Genomic DNA, 25,642 nt, shown 5'->3' on the forward strand with positions numbered 1-25,642 from the left:
AAATCACAACACAGTAGGGTCAGGACTGGGAGCAGGGAGCCAAAACAAAGCAGGTAGTACAGTGACTGCTGAGTGCAGGGTCTGAATTGCGATGGCTTCTTCAACTAAACCAGTACAGACTATGTGTTTAGACAGATGACCTGATCGATGTGAATGGAGCAGGGTACTTGAGTGTGACTAGACACAGTAAATCAAGAAAGAGTGGCCAGCTTGACAGTCAAACGAGGCACCTGGAATCAATAAAAAAGACTCTAGCTGAAGTGGGCAGACATTGCAGATCAAAATGTGAAATGTCCTTCAGAGTTGTACTGCACTACAAGAACATTGAAAATATGTGGGGTACCACTGTACTTGTGAGCTGTCATAAAAAAAAAATATTTTGCATGAAGAGAAGACAAACACTTACTTCTTTCTTCTATTCAATTTAAAAATAATTAAAAGACAATTTGTATTGTTCAACCTATGCAAAATTATTTCTAAACAATTTAAGTATTTAAACTATGCTGCTTTCCAGTGCACATCACCCAAAGCCTTTGGAGATGCTGAATAATCAAGCAGTAGTCCTCTGTCATTTAATGACTGGTGTTTGCATTATCATACTGCAGGACAAATTTCAGCATTAGGACTGGGCTCAGAAAAAAGACCAGGAATGGTAACCAGTGTACTAGTCTCTGCACCAGTACGTATTCTGCAGTGGTTCACTTACATGTGCAGGGCTGCTTGTTGCAGGGTCGTCCCTCCTCCAACACCCCCTCGCACAGGAAGGCTTCCTCGAGTGGTGCTTGACATGTGCGGCTGCGCGTCTGCACCCCTCCCCCACAGACACTGTTACACTCTGCCCAGGGGCCCCACAGACTCCAGCCACCTGAATGAGAAAACACGACACAGCAGGGTCAGGACTGGGAGCAAAGACAAAAACAAGCATACTTTTATGATAAAATACTCCAGATAAAGAACTTTACAATTACTTACTGTAGTGCTGAGACTAATAAAATACCCATTTCCCAATTAAAATCCTGAATAGAAAACATTACCTTGGTTGTCAATCTGGTAAGGTAATCACTTGCCTTCCAGACAATGTCCACTACCAGGTAATACCCTTTAATCTGTGTTTGTTTGCTAAGTAAACAAGTATCAAATATTGTGAGAACAGCAAAAAGTAAAATACCTAAACATCACAGAAAGGTATGGTCATTTTGTTGCTATTTCTAGAATACAGTACTGTACTTAATTGTTTGCCCTATAATTAATTCTCAAATGAGACAGAAAATCCAGGCATTGTGCAATTGTGCAAGTGTACTTTTGAAATACTTCAGTGTATCTAAGAAACAGTAAGTAACACATATTTTAATCCAACTCAAATGCCTTTTAAGAAACATTCAGACATTGTGCTACAATTATACAATAAACGATGAAACTTGTTGTAGTAATACCTGCTTAAAAATTATTTACAAAAGAAATTATTTCAGACTCTTATTATACTGGATACAAAAACAGCTTCTTTCATTTCTCAATGTTTTATACAAGATTAAAGGGCAACCCTTTCCTAAAGGAACATTGAAATAATGTATGTGTTAATGAACTTGAATAAAGCCTAGGAGGCTCTGGCCCAGAAAATGAGATATTAATTACTAGAAAGCAATTACTCAATCACACCTCAATTAAATTTTTAAATCCACTAGTTTTCTGCAGACCATATTGCTCAAGTGTTTTTAAGAAGGCTGTGCACAGGTTCCACGTCTGAATACAAACTTTTATGCAGTTTTCTGAGAGTTAAAAAAATGAGGCTTATTTTTGCTTTTGCTTTGACTTGACCTAAATATTAAAAGGTACAACATATCCAGCTGTTCATTAAATAGAAAAGTGCCCAAGGACAATTTTGGTAAAATTTCTTTCAGATGAAAATTCAATTTTCTTACATATGTTTAATCAAAATTTGTTTTTGAACACACACAGCTGTGTTAAATCAATAGTCACAAACCAGTTGCAAATGAGTCGAAAGTCTTGGGTGAAATGTACTGAACAAGCGCAGTGCTATTTGCAACATTTTAGGGAATGCTTTGCAGCAGCAGTAGATGAATATGTAATTAAGGGTGTTCCTGCATAAATTTGCAAAAAGTGGGGGGGACATAGTGCAAATGAGGGGTCTCAAATATTTTAATGAGATTTACAAAAGCTGCAGGCAATTTATTTATTTTTTAGCAGACACCCTTATCCAGGGCGACTTACAATTTTTACAAGATATCACATTATATTTACATACAACTACATTTTTTTTTTATTATTTATTTATGTTTTTTTTTTTTTTTTTTACACATTATTTTTACATACAATTACCCATTTATACAGTTGGGTTTTTACTGGAGCAAGGTAGTGTCCCTTACCAGGGATTGAACCCACAACCCTCCGGTCAAGAGTCCAGAGCCCTGACCACTACTCCTCACTACTGCCCTTGAAGGCAATGTGTACTTACAAACATTTCTGTTTCCCCAATGTGTTGGGAGCAATAGACCACACGTGCCGCTAACCCCTCCAGCTCATTCTGAGCATCTGTATAGGAGTAGGAAACACGCCTATTCTATTAATGTGCAGGTGGTTTATAATTGTGCACAAGTATCATAACTTGTCAATGCGGCACCATGATCTATTTTGTGTTAATTGTCTAGGCTGCCAAGTTAATAATAATAATAATAATAATAATAATAATAATAATAATAATAATAATAATAAAAAATAAACTAAAATCATGTAGTTTCAATTTAAAATAATATTTTATTTGCATTGTATACCAATGTGTACAATGCAGCAGCATTATTTATTTTGTGTTACCATACCAGTAGCCTACAGGCTAAATTAAAAAAGTGTGTTAATTTATTTCAAACAGAGCTGACAAATTACCCAATCCTACTTTTAACTCGCATTTCATTTTTGCTGTCGCCTAATTAACGTTGTGCTTTTGTTATTTTCCCCACTAATTTAACAGAGATGTCCGAACAGATTTTTTTAAGCATAAAAATGAATATCTAGTGTGGAGTGTACACTGATAGCAAGTCCTTCCGGTGCCTGTTATGAGTATTTAACCCAAAAATATCACAAAGTATATCACAATGGATATTGGAGGATACACAAAAAAAGTAGTTTGGTAATACAGCGTCCACACTTCTGATAAACCACACTGACTGATGCGATCTAATTTAGAACCGGAGTCGAGACTACCTCCCGAGGTGGTCTTTCCGGTTCTCAAATATGGTATTAGATGCTGTGTAGTGCAGACGCTGTGTAGTGTAGCACTTTTAAGCTGGTTTAAAGGCAAGTAATACGGTTTAAAGGCGCAGTGTGGACAGGACCTTAGTACACCGACTCCTATGTGCATAAAATGCATTTTGGGTGAGTAAAATGCAACATTACCTTGATGTCATGAGTACTTCCAATAAATACAGTACATACTTTAATGATAACTTATGGGGTATGCATTAACTACAGCCTTACACTTTAACTTTAATGTTAATTTGAATTACTGTACAAAACATGTTCTTATTTAGTCCTCCTTTTGTCCTGCCTTAATAATATTGATAATATTACTGGCCAAGAAGTTGCTACTCTCGATGTAGTTAGTCTCCTCTCGCTAGTACTAGGCTGTTACAGTTTTTTTTTTTTTCTGTGAATCTTCCTTTCTCAGAAAACAAAAAGAAAAACTGTACCAATACAGTAATATTGTATTATTTATTGTTCGCCTTGCTATAGCAATATAAAGCACCTGGATCAAATACAGAATATCGTATTTATTATATAGATTTACCATACAAAAATGTGGTTGATAGATAGGTAAATCGGTAGGTTAAGTGGAGGTAGAACAAAAATTCACTGTTACGAGATGAAAAATATTGTGATCTATTCTAAAATCAGCTGCACAGAGTATATAATCAGCTCTGTATGTAACTAACAGTATGACTGCAACATAGACAGATAGATAGATAGATAGATAGATAGATAGATAGATAGATAGATAGATAGATAGATAGATAGGTGATAAATGATAAATGCGTTTACATCTAAGAGAATCTTCTTGACCTTGCTGAAGTTTTGTTGAGAAAGTCACCTTCCTCTCCACAATAGCATGCAATAATGGCGAGTCATGTCTCTCGTGATGTATTGTATTTCAGGCAGATCTGAAACTATTGACAGTACACAGACTGCCCTCCCATCATCTCCCCACAATCGATAGTATATCTGTAACTGGACCCTCGCTAGCTGACAAAGCCTGTCATCTTGCCCGTCTCACTTTACCTCTCTTTTAAAGCAAATTAAAAATAATAAATAAATAACAAAGGAGATTGAAGACTCCTGGGCATCTTGTAACCTGCAAGACCGCAGGGTTTAATTAACAGAGCAGGAGATGGGGATGGCAAGGTAGTTTAAAGCCTTGTTTCTCGTCTTCCTGAGATTACATTTCAGCATTAAAACACAACCTCTGGCAATGGCTGGAGTGCTGCAGCTTTTTGAGTAATTTGTTTATTTAAAGATAGCTTTACGAGGTCTCACTAAAAGAGGTCCTCTCCAGCTACTGGAGTTTAGAAGTGAAATTTAGAGAGATTTTGGCCAGGACGGTACTGTCAGAAATGCTGATGCAGTTTTTCACTGTAGTTTTACCAGCCTTTGTTGTACATATATTAGAAGGACTACAAGATAAAAAAAAGAATCTGCAAAATAAATTAAACCTTCAGTACTTAGCTCTAACTACAATGGCTTAAAAGATATCAGATTATAAACCTTGTCACAGTAAAGGAGACTCCCAGTACAGATAACTCTTACTGTAGCAGAATGTGATGCAGTACAATAAACACATAAATACAAATACAACATATGTTACTTTTCATGATACCCCCCATAACACACATTGCCTGCAGGATTATTTAACTAGTTTTCCATCAAGTGTCATTTCCGTTAGATTGGGACATTGTTGCTATGGTCAATTGTTTAGTATGCCTTCTGGGTAGGATATTAATGCTTTTATTGTTAGTCCACTGGAAAGATTCAGGTCCCATTTCTGCTGCTCTTTGAAGAAGAAGATTAATCAAAAATGGAAATTCACCAGCTGGTAATGCATTCTGCTCCGCCCTCTTTCTGGACCCAGAAATGGGAAAAGGTTGAGCATGGGGCTAGCGACCCCATCCCGTAAAAAATACCTAGCTACGGAAACGGATATGAGAGAGATCACTACTTTCGGTGGGGGGAGTGAGGCAGACCAGGATATTGGACATATGATGGAGGGGGTCCAAACCCAAAAGGAAACCCTCACCCAGATAGCTGATCTCCTTACACCAAAATCAACCTTACGAGTTGGGTGTTGGAATGTGAGAACCCTGTTCCAGTCCGGACGACTTCCACAAGTCATCTGGGAGATGCAACAATACAAAATTAACATTACTGGCATCACAGAAGCCAGATGGACTGGTGTAGGTAAAAGAACTTTAGCAAGTGGTGACACCATCCTCTGGTCTGGCAGAGAAGACAACCAACATCGAGAAGGGGTGGCCCTGAGCAAAATAAGACACTTTTGGAGTGGAAACCTGTAAGTGAAAGATTTAAATCCAAATTTACCAAACTGTCAATAATCACTGCCTACACACCTATAAAAAAGATGCAGAAGATGAAGAGAAGGATAACTTCTATGAAAGCCTACAGGCAACAGTGGAAACGGTACCAAAACATGATGTCTTAATTGTAATCGGAGACCTTAATGCACGTGTTGGAAGTGACAACAGGGACAGGGAGAGAATAATGGGTAGACATGGCACAGGCACAATGAACGATAACGGAGAGAGGTTATGTGATCTGTGTGAAACAAATTACCTAGTGATTGGAGGAACCCTCTTCTAAACACAAACTGATACACAAGCTGACCTGGAAATTTCCAGATGGTAAAACAGAAAGTCAGATTGACCATGTCCTCATAAATGGCAAGTGGCGACGATCATTACAGGATGTAAGAACAAAGAGAGGTGCAGATGTGGGGAGTGATCACAGCCTGGTTGTGGCAGTCCTAGCTCTGAAGTTGAGAAGAGCCAAGCTCGGAGAGAAAAGACAAAACCGCTTCAATGTTGCAAGCCTGGCTAACCCAGACATCAAACTCCAGTTCAGCAATGTACTCAAAAACAGTTACAATGTGTTGCAGGAGGACACCGAAATGACAATACACACATTCAACCAAGCCATGCAAAAAGCAGGAGATGCTGTCATTGGCCATCAAAAGACCCATAAAGAAGAGTGGATATCCCAACCCACCTGGAAGACAATTGAAGATAGAAAACAAATCAAGAAACGGATGTCAAACACCAAGTACCCAAGACTAAAAGAGAGGATATCCAGAGAATATGCAGAAAAAGACAAAGAGGTGAAAAACAGGGCAAGGAGCAACAAGCGACACTTCATTGAAGGACTAGCAATCGAGGCTGAAGCTGCAGCTGGCAGACAGGACATGAAGACTCTATACAATATCACCAAATGGCTAAAGGGAGACTGTGGGACAAGCCAAGACTTACCTGTAAAGGACAAAGATGGCAGACTAATCTCTGAATAAAGGCAGAGGAGTGAAAGATGGAAAGAACACTTCCACATTATCCTAAATAGACCAGAGCCTGCAAGCACAGCCAATATCCAAGAAGCAGATGAAGATCAAGATCTTGATGTCAACCTAGATCACATTACTGAAATTGAAGTCAAGGAAGCCATCAAAACACTAAAAAATGGAAAAGCACTTGGTGAAGATGGGATCTGCCCAGAGATGCTGAAAGCAGAGGAAAATGAAACACCCAAGATCCTCACCAAGATCTTTTAGGTGATCTGGGATACTGAAGAAACCCCACTAGAATGGAAAACTGGCATTATTGTCAAACTTCCAAAAAAGGGCGACCCTGGAAATTGCAGTAACTGGAGAGGGATCACTTTACTGTCTATCACAGGCAAGGTTTTCAGCAAAATCATCCTCAAGAGGATTGCAGCTGCAGCTGACAAAATCATATGCAAAGAACAAGCTAGGTTCAGACAAGGAAAGAGCTGTGTCGACGACATATTTACCCTCAGACAAATTCTTGAACAGTCAGCCAAACGGAACAGCACTCTATATGTCAACTTCATAGATTTCGAAAAGGCTTTTGACACCGAGAATCTCTGTGGAAATTACTGAGATCATACAGAATTCCCCAAAAGATGGTGAATATCATAAAACTCCTATACAGAGACTTTGAGTGTAAGATTATATGCAATAATCACCTCACAGACTGCTTCAAGGTTACCACAGGGGTAAAGCAGAGATGCGTCCTGTCTCCATTTCTTTTCATTCTCTCTATGGACTGGGGAAGACCGATGGACACTCACCACCTGTCTTGAAGACCTGGATTATGCAGATGACATCAGCCTGCTCTCAAGTCGGCATAAAAACATGCAGGAGAAGACCGACAGAATAACTGAGACAGCCCAAAAGCTTGGACTACAAATAAACATCAACAAATAAAAACTGATGCGAATGAACCCAACGAAAAGCAATTCCATCACCATTAACAAGTGCGTGAGTTCACCTACCTGGGGAGTAGACTAGAAATAGATGGGGACACAGAGAGGGACGTTAACACAAGAATAAGTAAAGTCAACCTAGCATTCTCCATGCTAAACAACACCTGGAAGTCAAAACAAGTGGGTACAAAAACAAAACTGAAGATCTTTAACAACAATGTCCTCAGTGTGCTGTTATGTGGAGCAGAGTGCTGGAAAATCACATCAAGAATAGCCCACCAACTGAACACCTTCCAAAACAAATGTCTGCGGAAGATCCTCAGAATGTTCTGGCCAAGAACAATTTCAAATCAAGGGCTCCACCAAAAAACAAATACAAGACCTCTAGCCTTAGCTGTTAAGAGAAGAAGATGGAGGTGGCTCGGGCATGAGTGTCGAATGACACCAGACACACTACCCAGAACTGCCTTATGGTGGACACCAGATGGAAGGCAGAAAGGGGGTCGTCCAAAGGAAGCATGGAGGAGAACAGTGGAGAAAGAGATGAGGGCATGTGAGCTGACATGGGAGACTATCACCAGACCGACAGCAGTGGCGCTCTCTTATTGAAGCCTTGCCACCTGAGGCACAAAGAGGATTATATATATATATATATATATATATATATATATATATTATGCATTCAGCTCTGGGTTGCTTACACGGTTTTTATTGAGTGTCACAAGGTTTTTATTGAGTGGCGCTCAAAGCATAGTAGTGATTAGTATGGTGGAGTCAGGCTGCAACTGTGTCTATTCAGAGAAGAGGAGAGAAGAAAAGAGGAGCGGAGAGCAAAGAAAAGGCAATTTCAAGAACCAAAACTCTCAAATAAATGGTTTTTTTTTGTATTATTATTTTGCCAGCAGTGTGACCTTTGACAAACTCCAAAGTGCTGTGGTTTGGAACACGTTCAGATAATCTGAACCTGATCTCCTCCATTATCGACATTTAATGTGTACCTGCATTAAAAATTAAACCAAGTACCCTGAGATTGCTGTCACCAAAATTAATTTAGTCACACTGCTTAATCTGCCATCTCACTCTCTCTGGAACAAATCTTTGCATATTTCAGTAAGTGTACAGAAAGATGGCTACAGAAATGTCAAGTGAGACTCACTCGTTTTAGGATCTTGGTGGCAATTGTATCAGTCTCAATACTAAAATAAAGTAAATGACAATGCTTTATAATTCTCAAATCTCAAGCATTTCAATATTGTGATGCTGGCATATCTGTGCCTACTGCACCATAAGAACGAAAACAACAGACTTTCAACGTAATTAAAAAATTACCACATCCACCAAAAAACTAAGATGCCAAAAATTAACAAAAACAGTAATCAACCAAGTGTTAATAAACATCTGCATATACACCTCCGATGCATGTTTATTTCTGTCTGATGGGCATGTGATGCATTACGGTTACACCCTATACACATTGGTGATAACTCCTAGGCAAATGAAAGTTACATAATTATTTAGATCACCAAAACCTTAGATGGAGCATTGTGTGCTTTAAATTGTTGCAGTTAAGCAAATTAAAACCTTGTTGATTTTTCTTCTATTTCATCAGTAAGGGCTGGAGATCCTGTCTATGTTATTGAGCAGCTAAGAACTTTTATTTTATTCATTTCAATTGCATGTTATTACAATGCCTTAACAGCAAGTATCAAAGTATAAAAACATTTTACTGAATTTTTGAAGTTTAATGATTCCTAAAGTTCTGTAATGTGTCACAGTTGTACTGAATTGTATTCTTGATGATTTTCAAAGTTTGGTATATGGTACGTTTAATTACAGTGTTTCATTACCTTAACTGTAGGTGTTAACGTTTTACTGAATTGCATTAATTTAATGATTTGTAAAGCTTTGTAATTTTGTATGCTTAATGTGATAGAATAGGTTACTAGATATATATATATATATCATCAGTAGGTACTTGTGTACTAAGTCCTTGTGTATGTTAACTTTATTCTATACATTATTAGTAATATATATGTATAGTAACACCAGTGCTCAGAAAAAAAATTGCCTTGACCCGACTGTCTTATCCAACTTCCGTCCCATATCCAATTTTCCTGTTCTTTCCAAAACTCTTGAAAGGGCTGTAGCCAGCCAGCTGACGAAACATCTCACAGATAACAATCTGCTTGAATCTCTGCAGTCTGGCGTCCGGCCACATCACAGTACTGAAACTGCTCTGCTCTGGATTGTAAATTATCTCCTGCTCAATGCTGATGCTGCTGCTCCCTCTGTCCTTGTCCTCCTTGACCTAACTGCTGCTTTTGATACCAAAGATCGTAGCATTCTTCTTGATTGCCTTCAGAAATATGCTGGGATCTTTGGAACCTGTCTCTCCTGGCTGTCCTATTACCTATCTGGACGCATGCAGTCTGTTTTCTATGATGGAAGCAGTGCTGACACAAACCCGGTCACGTGCTGTGTCCCCCTAGGGTCTGTTCTCGGGCCTCTTCTTTTCAACATCTACATGCTTCCCATGGGTCACATCCGCCAACATAGCCTCATGTTTCACTCCTATGCAGATGACACCCAGCTCTACCTAAAACTAGACCCTGGCTGTCCCTCTGCCATGGTCTGACTCTCACCTTGCATCCAAGACATTGAGGCCTGGATGTCTGCCAATTTTCTTCAGCTTAACACCAACAAATCTGAAATTCTTCTAGTAGGATTGAAAACTCAACTCAAAAATCACAATATTGCTGCCTTGAACCTCGAAAACAGTCGTAAACAAATACAATGTATGAAGCCTTGGTGTACTTCTGGATAGTAACCTCTCCTTTGATGCCCAAATCTCCTCTGTAGTCAAATCATCCTTCTACCACCTCCGAAACATCTCAAAGGTCCATCCCTACCTTTCCCTCCCGGATGCAGAGATACTCTGTCATGCATTCGTCTCCTCTCGTCTTGACTACTGCAACTCTCTCTACGATGGTCTTCCGTCACGCGCCATAAACAGACTATAGCTGGTTCAAAATGCCTTCCAGATGTAAAAAACATGATCACATTACCCCCTGTCTTGCCCAGCGGCACTGGCTACCTGTAAAGTTCAGGATTACTTTCAAAATTATCCTGCTTGTTTACATTTTTCTATTTAGACATTCCCAGCACAACAGGGGCCTTACTCCCCAATGGCGGGGGCAAATAAATATTAGAGGTGTACCAAAACTCATATTTTCCAAGTAATTCCAAATAATTACCACTAAATATATTTAAAAAAAAAAATTAAAAAAAATAAAACACCTTTATTATTGTGTTGATTTTGAAACAAGAAAAGCTGCCCTTCCTTCACCTTTAGAATTTAATACCAGTCAATGGCAATTAATTTCCACATTGATTGTTTCAAAAGCCGATTGGAAGTTAATTTTCCTCTCATCCAGAGCGTGTGACCTTTCTTAAACCTAACTCTGTGATATGCATTTTGTTGTTGAGTTTAATCAGATATAACACCTTGACCAGGACTACAATCCGACAATTCACTGCAGCAATGAGGCATTTCTGAGGAAACTAAGAAAAGTGAAAAAAATATATTTTATATCCAAAGGATAAATGAAATGTAAGACAAATAATCACTTATAAAATAGAAATTAGTTTTAGTAACTTTAGTAATCACAACAGTGTCTATATTAAAAAAAAAATGTTATTGATTGATACTAAATAATTGTGAAAACAATAGTTTTGTATTGAGTAATTAACACATTTTATTCCATTTAATTAATACATAACAACTTCAAATTTCTTAAAGTTAATTACTCTAAAAATCTGAGTTTCAGCACATCCCTAATAAATACCCTCAAACATTTTAAACATCTCTGCAAAGCAGCTGCACACATTACACTGAAAGTAGGCATTTCTCAGCCAAGTTTCCCTAACTTAGGGACATATTTTCAAAGGGTTTGCTCCAGTCTTTACTTAACTCACTTATTATTTAAAAAAAAAAAAATAGAGCTGAGTAATATGATTCAAAGTCTATTTAGTTGTAATTGCATCATTTAAAAAAAAAAAAAAAAAGACTGGCATTAACACTTTGAAAATATCCCTAGGTTCCTCATAGTCTTGCCTTATAATGAATATGCAGTTTTCCTTTGTCCTTGTTTTTACTCATTAGGGGGACAGTACAATGAGATGGCTAGGCTAGGGGCTGGGGGCTGAGGAGTGGTATCTATGAGTGGTATCTGAGACAACATTGCAAAAAAAAATGAGATATGGATTTATTTAGCCTAGAATGAAGAAGGATTTTATTGAAGTCAATAAAGGAGTTGACAAAATTAACCTTAACCAGTACCTTAAAGAGTAAGTTGCAGGGTTCCGAAAAATATAGTGTTACATTAGAACATAATAACATAAGAAAGTTTACAAATAAGAGGAGGCCATTCGGCCCATCTTGCTCGTTTGGTTGTTAGTAGCTTGTTGATCCCAGAATCTTATCAAGCAGCTTCTTGAAGGATCCCAGGGTGTCAGCTTCAACAACATTACTAGGGAGTTGGTTCCAGACCCCCACAATTCTCTGTGTAAAAAAGTGCCTCCTATTTTCTGTTCTGAATGCCCCTTTATCTAATCTCCATTTGTGACCCCTGGTCCTTGTTTCTTTTTTCAGGTCAAAAAAGTCAGCTGGGTCGACATTGTCAATACCTTTTAGGATTTTGAATGTTTGAATCAGATCACCGCGTAGTCTTCTTGGTTCAAGACTGAATAGATTCAATTCTTTTAGCCGGTCTGCATACGACATGCCTTTTAAACCTGGGATAATTTTGGTCGCTCTTCTTTGCACTCTTTCTAGAGCAGCAATATCCATTTTGTAACGAGGTAACGAGAACTGAACACAATATTCTAGATGAGTTCCTACTAATGCATTGTAAAGTTTTAACATTACTTCCCTTGATTTAAATTCAACACTTTTCACAATATATCCAAGCATAATGTTGGCCTTTTTATAGCTTCACCACATTGTTTAGATGAAGACATTTCTGAGTCAAAATAAACTCCTAGGTCTTTTTCATAGATTCCTTCTTCAATTTCAGTATCTCCCATATGATATTTATAATGCATATTTTTAGTTGTAGCAACCCACATGTTGCTACAACTGTTTAAATAACGTACATCTAATTTTTCTTTTCATTGTCCTTTACACTTGTAACTTTAAAGTCGCTTTTAAAGCTCTTTTCAAAATGTCCGCTCTAGTGCACTGATAGTTTAAGGTTTATTGCCCACATTGTCAAACAGGTAACACAGCAATAATGATCCATGACGTGGGAACAGAAAAGCACTTGTTTTTTTTTTTATATTTTATTTTATCGCTCTTCCTACAGTGATTTAGAGGACATGTCTCAAACCCCATTGTACTAAAGTGGACATTTTGAAAAGAGCTTTGAAACAGACTTTAAAAGTTATAAGTGTAAAAAGTTGTCAGGATGTTAACAATAAAAAAGAAAACGGTTATTTAAACAGTTGTAGCAACACGTGGGGAATGTACAACGCTATAACTCTGCTACATACTCTTTAAGTGCAGCACAGAAACCAGGACCACAGGAAATGATTGGAAATGAAGAGGAGATAGACTTATGACAGAGGGAAGGAGATACTTTATCACACAGAGAGTGGTGAAGGTGTGAAATGAACTACCTAGCCATGTTGAATGACAGGGGTTGTTTAAGACCCAAAGTTATGAGATCAATCAGACGCTAAGAACCAGAAGCGCATGGATAGCTCGAATAGCCTCCTCTCGTTCATAACTATTCTTAAGTTCTTAAGTTCTTATGGCTCTGGAGAGGTTGACACCCAGTAATGTGTCATCATGACAGAATTACCAAAGGCAGTGTAATGAAGTGTGCGCAAAGCTGCCACCACCTAAGGGCGAGCATTGAGCATTGAACACTATTGATAGTAATGAATGCATTCCAAATAAAAGTAATTAAGGAAAAATTAACTGAAATGCAAAAGTATTTTTAAAATTTAATTTTCATTTAAGTAGTGGAGGATCAATAGAGCAGAGAGCTTACCAATAGCGTGATGAGTACAGTGGTCAAAAGGTTATTCCCATTCCTTCATTTTTTTGTTCCCTATCCAACTTCCTCATGCAAAAGGTTAGGGGAAAATACATTTTTGAGTGCACCACGTCATTGCTGGTAGGACACATTGATGCTGTGAAATCATTGTTTTTTTGATCAGTTACTAATTAGATATTTTAAAATCTTTTGTATGAAACAAACTTTATTACATAATTTATTACATTTGATGCAAGAAAGAATGGATTTTCAGCAGTTTTTTTCTTAATTACCTTTACAGGAAACAAACCCTTAACTTGTTATTTTAAATGCGGGATGGGTTTTAATTGACTGCATGATCCTTATGTTAATACAATAGATGTCTGTTTGTTTATTGGATTTGTCAATTGAACTAAATTGAATGTTGACATTTTCTAACTGAGATGTTTTACCTTATAACTGCAAATAGTTTTACATATCATTTTTAAGATCATAGTATAGTTTTTAGATCATTTAGTTTTTCATCAGTCAGTCTGACTCGAGGTTACACTACAAATCTAATAAATTGTCCATTTCTACACCAGAGGGATTTTTGTTTTTGTTGCTAGTTTTGTATGCTTAACTTTGAGCTCTTGCAAAAACATTGTAAATTGGGCCCAATCTACTATGATGCCATAATTGCCATCAGAAGAATTAATACACTGCGGCATGGATACACTAAGGCTATTTATTCTTCAAGCCATAGTTCCTGTACATACAGAAGGATGTTACCTGGGGGAATATAATCTGACATGTTTTAATTCAATTCAACCCTCAGTTTGATCTACAGATTAAAGGTTAGAGCATGTTAATAAACTCCTGAAAAGCCTTTTATTAGCTTTGATTCCCTCCTCATCCATCTCCTAGAGTAAGCATTTTGCACACTGAACATGTTATTTCAGCAGTGACCCACGACCTTGACATGTGCCTCCGTAGGTGAACTGTGGGATGAAAGTACTGGAATTTGATGAATTTAAAAATAACCATTATGGGTCCTTGAGTGGCTGACTTGGTAGAAGCACAACTGCGTTGTGCGCAGGGTGAGTCATACAGTGCAGGTTCGTGTCCTGGCTGAGCGAAGTAGGCCGGTCTTCACTGGGGACTCTAAAGGGAGCGTCACATTGGCTCAGGTGCTCCCGTGGGTTAGGGAGGTAAAACCGGCAAGGACTATTTCACCTCATCGCTCTACAGTCAACCCTGCTGGCCAGGTTTTCTCCTCCTGAGCTGTGAGGAGAAAAGCAATTGGGCATCCCAAAGTGGGAGAAAATCAGGGGGAAAATTATAATTGGACACACTGAAAATAACCAGTACAGATATATCTGAGTTGCAAGGTTATCTGTGGCAATTATGGAAAAAAAGATTTTGGGATCAAAGGATCAAGTCTGGAATTAAACTACACCTTTTCTTCATGGACATTACTAACATTCAGCAGAAATCACATTCCCATTACTCACTGGCTGCTATAAAAAAGCTGGCTTTATGTTCTCTATTTGTCATTGCCCCTATTTCTCATTTAGGACTGCATACCAGCGCTACTTAGCCCAGTCCAGATCTCAAGCAGCACACAGTATCAAAAGCTAAATATTAACCGATACAGAAAAAAAGAGTAGAAGTTGAAATCTCACAAGTCTTTCTCACTAAAATGAATGTCTCCCCACTCCAAGCAATCTTTTATTATTGCACATAAAGTAGGTGTAATAAAACGGTTTAATTAAAACATGAATATTTAATCAGCCTGCTAGCACCTTGGCTGATAAATGGATTGGTGGGCATTTCCATGGTGCCCACCAGCCCATAGACACTTCCATTTCCAGAAATAAAAATAAAATATGTAATTGGTCCAAAGTTCTACTGTGGCAAAGAGAGCGAGGGAGAGATTAGTAGGAGGCAGACCTCAGCTAACTTGTTTTTTACAATGGGAGAATTAAATATTTATTGCAAAATCTCCTCAATGGTCATTCAGTCACTGGCAGAAACAATGGTGCCCACTTTTTGAGATCAGCATTATACCTATCAGAGACACACATAATAAACTACACACAAGTGGCTATGACATTTTTCTCTTCCAATTCCCATCCTCAAATTGGCTTGTTATAGTTAGCTAGTTGGTAAACAAATGGCTAGGTTATATAGCCTATATAGCCTAAAATAATGCATAATACATTCATCTAAGTTAAAAAAAAGTCAGTTGAAAATCTTCAGTTACATTGAAGCTGTATTTTTTTTTTCAGCTAATCAGATTAGCCAGACAATTTCTTCAAGCCATTCATAACCCTGAATTCAACTGACTTCAGGGTCTATGTCTGATGTGCTAATAGATGTAGCGAGTCCAGGTTCTCCTCTACACACACCACTGGTGCCAGTAGATAGAGCAAGTTATATCAGATAGGATTAGCAGTAATGTTGTCCAGTTTTGGAGATAATAGGGCTAAATTTCCCAGGCCTACTAAACGTATTGCAGCACAGTTCAAAACTATGGACGAAGCTGCCAAAATACTGTATTTAAATGATTAATGATTTTTTTTTCTTTATGTTTTCTTTTTGACAGCAGTGTCGTTGTCCATCAAATCAACAGCACAAAGGTTACTCTTGAAATCAGGACTTAAAGGATGTGTTCCAGTAAGAATGTCTGTTAAGAAAAGGGAACAAGACTAAAAGGCTAAAATATGCACAAGAACACAGAAATTGGACTGGAACAATGGTCAAAGGTGCTTTGGACTGTTGATGGATGGACAACGACACCTGTGCCTTCTGCCAGTTCTGTTGTCAATTCAATGCTTGTCTGCTTTCTATTCCTTAAGGATATTATCTTCAAGTATTGCTCATCCTTGTTAGACAGCTTTTTGGGTCTTCCAGTCCTGGGTTTGTCAATTACAGATAATGTTTCTCTGTACTTGTTGATTATGCTTTGAATACCACACCTTGAAAATCAAGTGATGCAAGCTATTTCACTCAAAGTTTTTCCTTCTTAATGCAAGTCAAGGTTGTTATAATAGTAGAAAACACTAGTGGGGGCTTTGAGTAAATTGTTGCTGCTCATAACGCATCACAGTAATGCAACATGTCTAAGGACTTTTGCACAGCAGTGTATATAGAGTATATCTATGTTCCTTAATTGACTTTAGTATTTTACCACCTTTAAATAGTTAAGTATAAAATGGACTTATGTCCTTCTTCCAGTTCAAGACCACCACTGCTTGTTTACAGTTAAGCTCTTCTCTGCAGGCTTTGTAAAGTATGTGTACAATAAAATACAAATAATGGCCTTTGGTGTTGATAGCAACAGAATATGAAAATTCATTCAGAAGCAACAAAATGAAGTAGAAGTAGAAATGAAGACGATAAGCAAGGGAAAAAGAAGCAGGGACTGAAATGCAGAGGAGAATGAAGATGTGTTAGGCAGGGTGGAAGCTAGCATACTGTCTGGTATTGGTACTGCACTGGTTACTAGGGTGTTGTGGTTTATTACATTGTGATACCATTGGTTTGTCAACATGTTATAAAGCTGTGATACATTCTACTAATGACTCAGCCCTTGTGCTACCATTGCCCCTTGTCACAGAACCATTCTATTTCCATTGTAGTGCCACACCATTGACATTGAAGATGATCGGTTTAGGGACAGTATTTACAGTACATTTTTCAGAGCTTAATAAAAAAAAATAATAATCACAGCGCTGAATATTATGCTCATGCTACAAATATAGGTGACAGGGTCAGAGAGCAGCAGTTTAGCTGTCATTAGCACACCCTAGCATAAAGGTAATGAGTCATGACCAGTGGTGTGAGAATGCAGTGATAATGCTGTGAAAATAATGTTGCAAGGTGCCCTGTGATTATCTTTACAGAGATAAGACCTCTGCTAGTGATACAGGACTGCAATGGAAATACTGAAAAGCAAAAGGTTAATCGGCATTATATTACCCCTGAAGAGAACCCAGGCCCTAAGGATGGAAGATCAAGCACTGAAATGGAAATGGTGTAAGCGAAGTGCCACTATACTGGGATCAAATATCCCTTATTGAGACTGTTGCTCTGCAATGTAAACATTTAGAATCGTATTTACTGACCCTCAAGTTCACATCTTAAACAAGTCCCAGTCCCCCATTTCTATTCTGTAATCCACACTGCCTCACAGGCTCACTAGATCATACTTCCTTCCAGTCTTCATTCCAGACCCTGTCCCCCAGCTCTAAACATTCCACTCACTTTTAATCATTACCTTCATGACTCCTGGTAGTCATTTTGTTCTGAAATAACGTGTAGAACAATCTGTATTTTGTGGCTGCTTGATGGGTTAACAGGTATACTTGTGTTATTTCCATTATGTTTCTAGGTTGCCAGGTACAGTCAGACTAATGGGGGTTTAACACACTGCACTCCTGTAAGTGTAACATGTAAGTTTGTTTTTTCCACAACTGAAACGTTTAAAAAAAAAAAAAGAAAATAAATAGAAAATGACAATTTCCAACTTTTAGATAAAAAGGGTTTCTCAAAATTATAATGTATTTTTCTGCTGATGACTTTGCAGATTTAAATAGATTTAAATAGGTAGAACTGAACAAAGAGGTACACAGATCAGAGGATTGTAAGACAACAAGAACAACCTCAGCTAGCAGAATAATTCCTAAATCTTATTTAAATAACCTAATTCATAACCCAGTACATTTGACTGACTAAAATGATATTGACTGTTAATGACAGGTTTCTTGTTTTATGGTAGACACATGGGGAAATAATCAGTTTTTCTACACATTTTAATTGGACTATCTTTGCTGCCAGCAGCTTCAAATTAAAGTTTCATAGGGATCTGATGTTAGGGAGGTGATAAACATTAGTAGCAAGGAAAGCCACATGTGCCTGGACCCAAAGAACACTGTTCTTCCAACATATTAATAACAACCTCATTTGTATTTTTAAGTCAACATATCATCACAGCAACACTTCCCATATTAAGTCATTTTTAGGTATAGCATAATGTCAACCAGTTCACATGCTGATAAGTGGAAATACAGTACACGCTTACTGTACACCAGGATACACTACAACCCTTTAAACACTCTCACCCCTTAAATAAGGCATTCCAAAGGGGTATTTTAGAAAGGCGCTGTCACCCTGTCTATGCAGAAGATCTATACCATGAGCACAGGAGGAACATAAGGGTACAAGATATCAGACAGTATTTGTAGCCTCACTCACCCGCTATCTCAGCATCCCTGTTGCTCTCCTTCACGCTAGGGATGCAGTTCTCCAGATAGATCCCTCCGCGGTAGCAGCTGTCCTGTTTCCTGGGTGGCACATCCCAGCACTGGCAGGGGGTTTGCATGATGCCGCAGGGTCGAGCCACAGTACTGGAGACCAGGCAGTTCTCCAACCACTTACAGAGCATCTGGCAGGCAGGCAGACTAGGGTTCCTGTTACCCACAACCAGATACTCTGCCATGAACTCCCCATTCCCAGCCAAGGCCGAGGAGGGTTCATCCCTGGACACAAGCTTCTTCATCTGCAGGAACTGCTTGCCAGACTGTAGAAAAGCATGCCGGGTAGAGGTGTCGCAGAGCTTGAGGACCTCGTCGAAGCTCTCCATGCCCAGGTAGGTGCGAGTGGTCTCCAGGAAAGAATCATACTGAAATGTCTTGATTAGACGTGGGTTGCAGCAGGAGGTGGGCTTGGACACCTTCATGTAGAGGGTGTAGCGTCGTGGGTCTGGGTTCTGGATGATCCAGGAGCAAGGGGAAGCCGACGCTCCACCGTTGCTATAAGGGAAGACAGAAGATGAAGAGAAGTATCCAAAGAATTTCCCCTGGACCAGGGTGGTGCATGTGTCAGAGGCAGGGCCAGACGGGGAGGAGGACACGGCAGAGGTCAATGCCAGCAGCAGTGTCGGCCAGGACACCACCAGCCGCAGGGGAGTGAAAGCAAATTTTCTCATCCTAGGCCTTTTTCCGGTGAAACGTGGAGGATGTATGAGAGAAGGGCCAGTCTCTGACATAACAGAGAAGCCAGGAATTGAGAGAAGGACAAGCAGCACCTTCTAGAATGCTCGCTATGTTTATATCTTTGTGCACAAACCTCCTTTGTCGTTTTATTGCATTAAAAAATAAAATAAGAAAATATATCTTCTGTTCTTTTATTGAATGAGAATTTGACTCCTCTCGATGTCTGCGTACCAGCTCCCCCAGCTGGTCAATGAAATCTGTGGATTAAAAGATAGGAAATAATTAGAAAACCCCAGAAGAAACAAACAGAGAACTTGCTAGCCGTGGCTCTGAGGAATATTTACTGGGATTAGGGAAGTTGTAAATAGTAACATGTAGTATTCTGGTCCTTTTTAGACTATGGGAAGATGTTTCCTCATCACCCCAAATCATCAGCCAACTGAAAATTAATCATTCATAACAAAGCTGTTTCAAATTACTCAGGGCAAAAGTACTAAGCTGCAAACAAACTGGCATTAAATGAGAGGTACCATTTGAACATATCAAAACAAAAATGATTAGCAATCAGAGCCATTGTAAAACTGCAAGGATAAGGTGATAAAATAAATAAAATTACATTGTATTACTATAAAAAAGCACAAGTAATATGTTTTGTAAATGTTTAAAAATTACAGACAGACAGGTATGCTTTAATTGAAATAGCTGGTTATAGGGGGTGTGACTGGGGAAGTGTGTCACCCAGTCTGCTTGGTCTATGAGTTGCCACAGACTGTTGACTCTGCTTGTTCCCAGGCCCTTCAGGGACAACTTGCTACAACTTGCTCACGCTATTCCCCTGGCTGGTCTACCTGGGTAGGGACAAAACCAAAGCTTGTGGCGCAGTTCTGCTGGCCAGGGATAGATGAAGGGGTGTGCCCGAGGAGTGCCTCAAGCTCCCCCAGTGCCAAGGTCATTGGTGGAAGCTCTGTTTGAGCATATTGGGGTAGATATGGTTGGGCAGCTGGAGAAGAGGATGCACGCACCTATTTATCATCGAGGAGCCCGACTGCTCGTGTTTCAGCCAGGAGATCAAGTGCTTCTATTGCTCTCGAGTTCAGAGTCGAAACTCCTGGCAAAGTGGCAAGTACCCTTTGAGGTCACACCATCAAGAAGGTGCCTTGCGGTAAAATGGGCAATTGAGGCACTCCGGTACTACCTCCTGGGTCTGTACTATCACCAAACATGCCCCTTTAAAATGGCTCCACCATATGAAGGCTCGGCCAGGGTTTGGCTGACCAGGAATCCCTGATTGGCTGGGGTGGGGGTGGGGGTTTTGGGGTGACTGCCCGACCATTTGAAAAGAGACTACGCTACACATCCTGGTTCTTCCCTGTGAATGTCTGCTCGAGAGAGAGAGAGAGAGAGAGGAGGAACCCACTGAAAGCAACCACTAAAACTTTAGGCTCAGGAGAGCGAAACAACAAAACCAACAAGCGTTTGTGACCCTGTTACTGTGCAAACAGTATAAATACAGTTGAAACTACCAGGGAAGCAGATAGAGAAAAAAGAGAGAAACAAAAGATAAATTAAAGAAATATGGAGTGTGCACTGGATTTCTGCGTGGCCAGACAAAGAGAGAGGAGGAGGAGATGTCCCCAAATATTTAGAAGTCACCTGTCTTTTCTGACACACAATGTATGCAGCAATTTCGCAGAACAGATAAACAATCACTGACATCTGCCAACTGCTTCAGGCTTGCCTGGAAGGAGACATGTGGAGAGCACACTGTTTGCCTGTAGCACTAAGGGTTCTAACATTTTATGCCACTGGCTCATTCCAACGTACTGTGGGTTATACTGCAGGCATGAGCCAGTTGGGTGTATCATGTGCAGTGCGAGATGGAACTGCTGCTTTAGTAAAACGGGCAGGAGAATGCATCCATTTCCTTGTCTCTCACAAGCTGCAACAAAATATAAAACAGGTATAATCGTACCTTTAAATGTGCTCGTACTGTAATTGAGTGAACATTTAGAATCCTCAAAATGCGGTTCCGATGTTTGGATGTCTCTGGGGGAACACTACAGTACACTCCTCAAAAGGTTAGCAATATCGTCCAGGCTTGTTGTGTTTTACATAACATAGCTCCCCATAATGGATGTGATGTTGAACTTACAGAGGAAAGATTACAGGGTTTGGGGGAAGCAGATGCAACTTGAAGCCCCAGTGGTGGTGGTTGTTTGTTAGTGTCTATTCGTTTTGTTTGTCTGTTTATTTTGGCCTCAAGTGCTGTGTGCTGTCTTTTTAATCACCCGCAGTACCGTTTCTGGCCTGCGTCTTGAAGGCACTGTTATCCCACCACTAACACCAAGTGTGAACAGGCTAGCTGTAGGGGTGATGTCAGGCCAGAAAGAATCACACACGCAGACAGGCACTACTGGGGTTTGAACTGAGGTGCTGCAGCGCTCAGTATGTTTAATGAATGAAACAAATAAAAGATTTTAAAAAACAGCACACGGCACTTGAGGCCAAAATAAACAGACAAACAAAACGAATAGACACTAACAAACAGGGTGGACGAACGCTAAACACAAAACAAGTACCGTGCTGGTTCGCCAGCATGTAGTAGCAATTGTTATTTCCTTTCTTTTAAATAGTTTTTTTCCTCCTCTCCACACCCGTTCTCCACTCACCGAACACACAACCCCAAGTGAGTGAAACGTGCATCTATATATACTTTTGTGCCGGGATTCAATTACTAATTAATTATTCACTTGAATCCCAGCATGTGACCTAATTTGTGCAACCCCGTGCTCACATGCTATTAAATACTTTAAATGCACGTGAAGTGAAGTGCAATCCCCGTGCCTAAATACAACTATATATTTTAAATCACTCGTGCTACACAGACAGATTTATATCCCGTGCACCAATATCTATACACCAACATTAACACACCACACGCAACATATAACACACAAATACACACAGGGGTGGGGCACATTGCCACAACACACACACATACACAATCACACAATAATATAAGTTCTCTTTTTAAGTCCTCTATCAGTTGGTTGTTGTCAACAGTAATGTAATATTAAATGAATAATTAAATGTATTGGAGGCATACAGATTTTATTAACATGCAACAACCTCTTTGGATTTAGTGATTCACTTTTGTTTCTTTTTTTGTTTTACAGACCAAGAGGATTTTAAAATAGACAAGTACAGCAGTAACTATAAAATGTCCTTTTTAATTGTTTGTAGGCTTGTGAAAAATATGTTAAAAATATTCTGGTATCAAATAATTGCCTAACTCCAGGCTCTGGGTACAATACATTTAGACAAGGGCCTTTGAAATGAGTTGATTTTCACCTCCTGTCCCCAGGGAGACACTGAACATGTGACACTTAACTGAATCACTGTGAGTTTTTCTCTCATTATCCAATCACCCTCAAGATCCTTACCCAAAATTCATTAAATTAATTATAATATTTAATCACCTGGGAACGCGCATCTGCAGCAACACACAAGTCCATTTGAATTCTGTACAAGATTTCATTACACTGCATTTACATTTAAAAAGCAGCACATATCATTCTGAAAGAACAGATTAAATTTAGCTGAGTGATACTGCGACCTCAAAACCTACTATAACCTTGCATTCTTTGAGCACCCCAAGTATGCTGATAAGTGGAAATGCAGTACAAATATAATTAATATTAAAGAAAGAGTCAATTTTGTTGAATTACTGTAGGAACAGACTATGGACAATTACATAGAAAAGAAACTTGAACTAATCAAAGTGAATTGGAAGCAATAAAGGCAATTGGGCCACATAATGAAGATGCCCAAATTATAAAGACCCAAGCTGGGGATAGTTCCGAACTATGACAATCATGTTGCTGTCTCAGTCACCTCCTGCAGAGCACTCAGGTTTTTGTTTTGAGATATTAAACATCTCTGCAACAACACAAATCTTTACAGACTCCATTCACAGCACATCATGCAACATTATCAACTCATCAAAATCTGGACAACTGCAACACAGATCAAATAAGAAACACTGTGATTTCTGAAAACAGGGGATCCATTCTAATCAAGCTCCTCCAGCTACCCACTGCACTCTGGAAACCAATGGCTCAATATATAGTTCATATGCAAGTCTTAAGGGTTCATGTTTATTGAAAGCAAACAATTATATTTACTGTTTTATTTTCTTGTTTGAGTGTTTCTATTTTATTTTAATGTAGGCCTATTTTGTATACGTACGGACTCAATATATCATCTAATTCTGGAGCAAATGCATGGCCCCCTCTCTTTAATATAAAAATAATACAGCAACTGTTGATGTATACAATCGTGTACATTTTAATAGTATACAGAGTTCAATAGACATTCCTATGTAATTCTTTAGATTTCTGTAGAGCACAGTTTTTCAACCTTTATGTAAAACTGTACCTCTTCTATCTGGAGGTTTCAGCTCAAGTACCCCTTTGCAATTGTCGCTGTACTGAATGGTACCACAGTTGCAATAAAAGGCAGAATAATCTGATTAACAAATACCATTTTTACATTTATTTAATATATCATTTATAATAACTAACAACACTTTTTATTAAAGCCAACATAAAAATGATCCAAAGGGACTCGGTATAACTTTCTGTCACTTTGCACTTTCTGTAGACCCTTTTGTGTTTTCTTCCCTTGTTTTTCTTTTGCAAGTAAGAAATGCATCAATTTTTCGAGAAATGATATACAGGATGTATTCAACCAGACGCTATTACTGTTACTAAAATGCAGTTGCACCTAATAAATAATATTTATGTTTACCAGAGCACAAAAATAAATATGTATGCACAGTGGTTTAGAGATAATATATAATACTGTTTAAAAAACAGTATTATTTTTTATTTAGTCATCCTGCGTACCCGCTATGACCCTTATGTGTACCCACGGTTGAAAACCCCTGCTGTAGAGAAGGCTATAAAATAAAATGTTTTTAAAATGAAGATATTCTCTCTCTCTCTCTCTCTCTCTCTCTCTCTCTCTCTCTCTCTCTCTCTCTCTCTCTCTCTCTCTCTCTCTCTCTCTCTCTCTCGGTTTATAATAAAGTTGTTTCAAGGCCCTTATGAAAGTCTACCCTGCTAAATGTGCGTTATCTATCAATTTTTTTTCATAAATGATTAAGAGAATAAATCAAACTTCATTAAACACTTAACTCTCAATTAAACGTTAAATACAAAGTAAACCGTTTTGAGAGCTGGTCTCAATTAAAAGAGGGAGGAGGATGGATTGTGATATTCATCTATTAGGAAACTGACACTCTCTAAGTGTCTAGGAGGCCCAACCTCCTTGCTCTTTCTGTTCCAGTGTAAGCCAGTGTTTAACCACTAACATTAAGTATTATTAAAGATTTAATTGTTGAGGAACAAAAGCAAACACAGCAGGAAAGTCCAAGTCCCTAGTGAACTGCTTTTCAGAGTGAATTACATCTCATTTCCATTCATCAAAACAGGAGATTTCAGACAAAAATCACACATTGAAAACTGCATGTCCATTTCCATCACAACCACAACATTCTTACTTACTAAATACTATTTACAGAAAATACCGAACTAGAACTTTTGCCAATTTTTCACCAGTAGTGATGTTCATTGTTTTACATTTCTGTCTAAATTTACTACCAAACGTGGTTACATTTGCTATTTGATTTATCAATAACATTAACACCAAAAATATTATTAAGAAGTTCTAGAAAAGGTCACTATAACAAGTATTCTTATCTTCACCAGGATAGTTTTCAACAAAAAATTACCAGAATGTTTTTTGCTAAATATGAAATATCAAAGTTAAAGACAGCTCAAAGTCAGCCAAGTTATTTTAGATTGTTCTAATAATCCTCGGTATGCAGAAGAAACAACATTGGCAATTCTATTTTCAATCACTGTTTACACGTCATTTGTTATCAGAAATTAATTCTATAAATGTGGGTTTTTATTTTATTATTGCATATGAATGTGGGTTGATATAATTGAAAACATTCATTTTTCTTTAATTTATCATTCTAATGGGCAGGTGTGCTAATATATTTTGTAATTCTTTTGTATCTAGTTTATATATTTGTTTAATCATTAC

At 38.5% G+C, this 25,642-nt stretch overlaps 1 protein-coding gene across 6 annotated transcripts in view; it reads right to left on the reverse strand.

The window, feature by feature from the left end:
* The window catches only part of LOC117400494 (adhesion G protein-coupled receptor B1), a 102,501-nt gene that overhangs the window by 61,665 nt on the left and 15,194 nt on the right, over nucleotides 1–25,642 (reverse strand). For all 6 annotated transcript variants that reach the window (XM_059022730.1, XM_059022727.1, XM_059022726.1 and 3 more), the window contains exons 2-3: nucleotides 18,789–19,785; nucleotides 707–865 (exon numbers count right to left, since the gene is read on the reverse strand). In XM_059022730.1, coding sequence (XP_058878713.1) covers nucleotides 707–865; nucleotides 18,789–19,581 — 952 coding nt within the window. In that variant the 5' untranslated portion in view covers nucleotides 19,582–19,785. The remainder of the gene's footprint in view (nucleotides 1–706; nucleotides 866–18,788; nucleotides 19,786–25,642) is intronic.

Source organism: Acipenser ruthenus, chromosome 4 (assembly GCF_902713425.1).
Source record: "Acipenser ruthenus chromosome 4, fAciRut3.2 maternal haplotype, whole genome shotgun sequence".
NCBI classification, from domain to species: Eukaryota; Metazoa; Chordata; class Actinopteri; order Acipenseriformes; family Acipenseridae; genus Acipenser; species Acipenser ruthenus.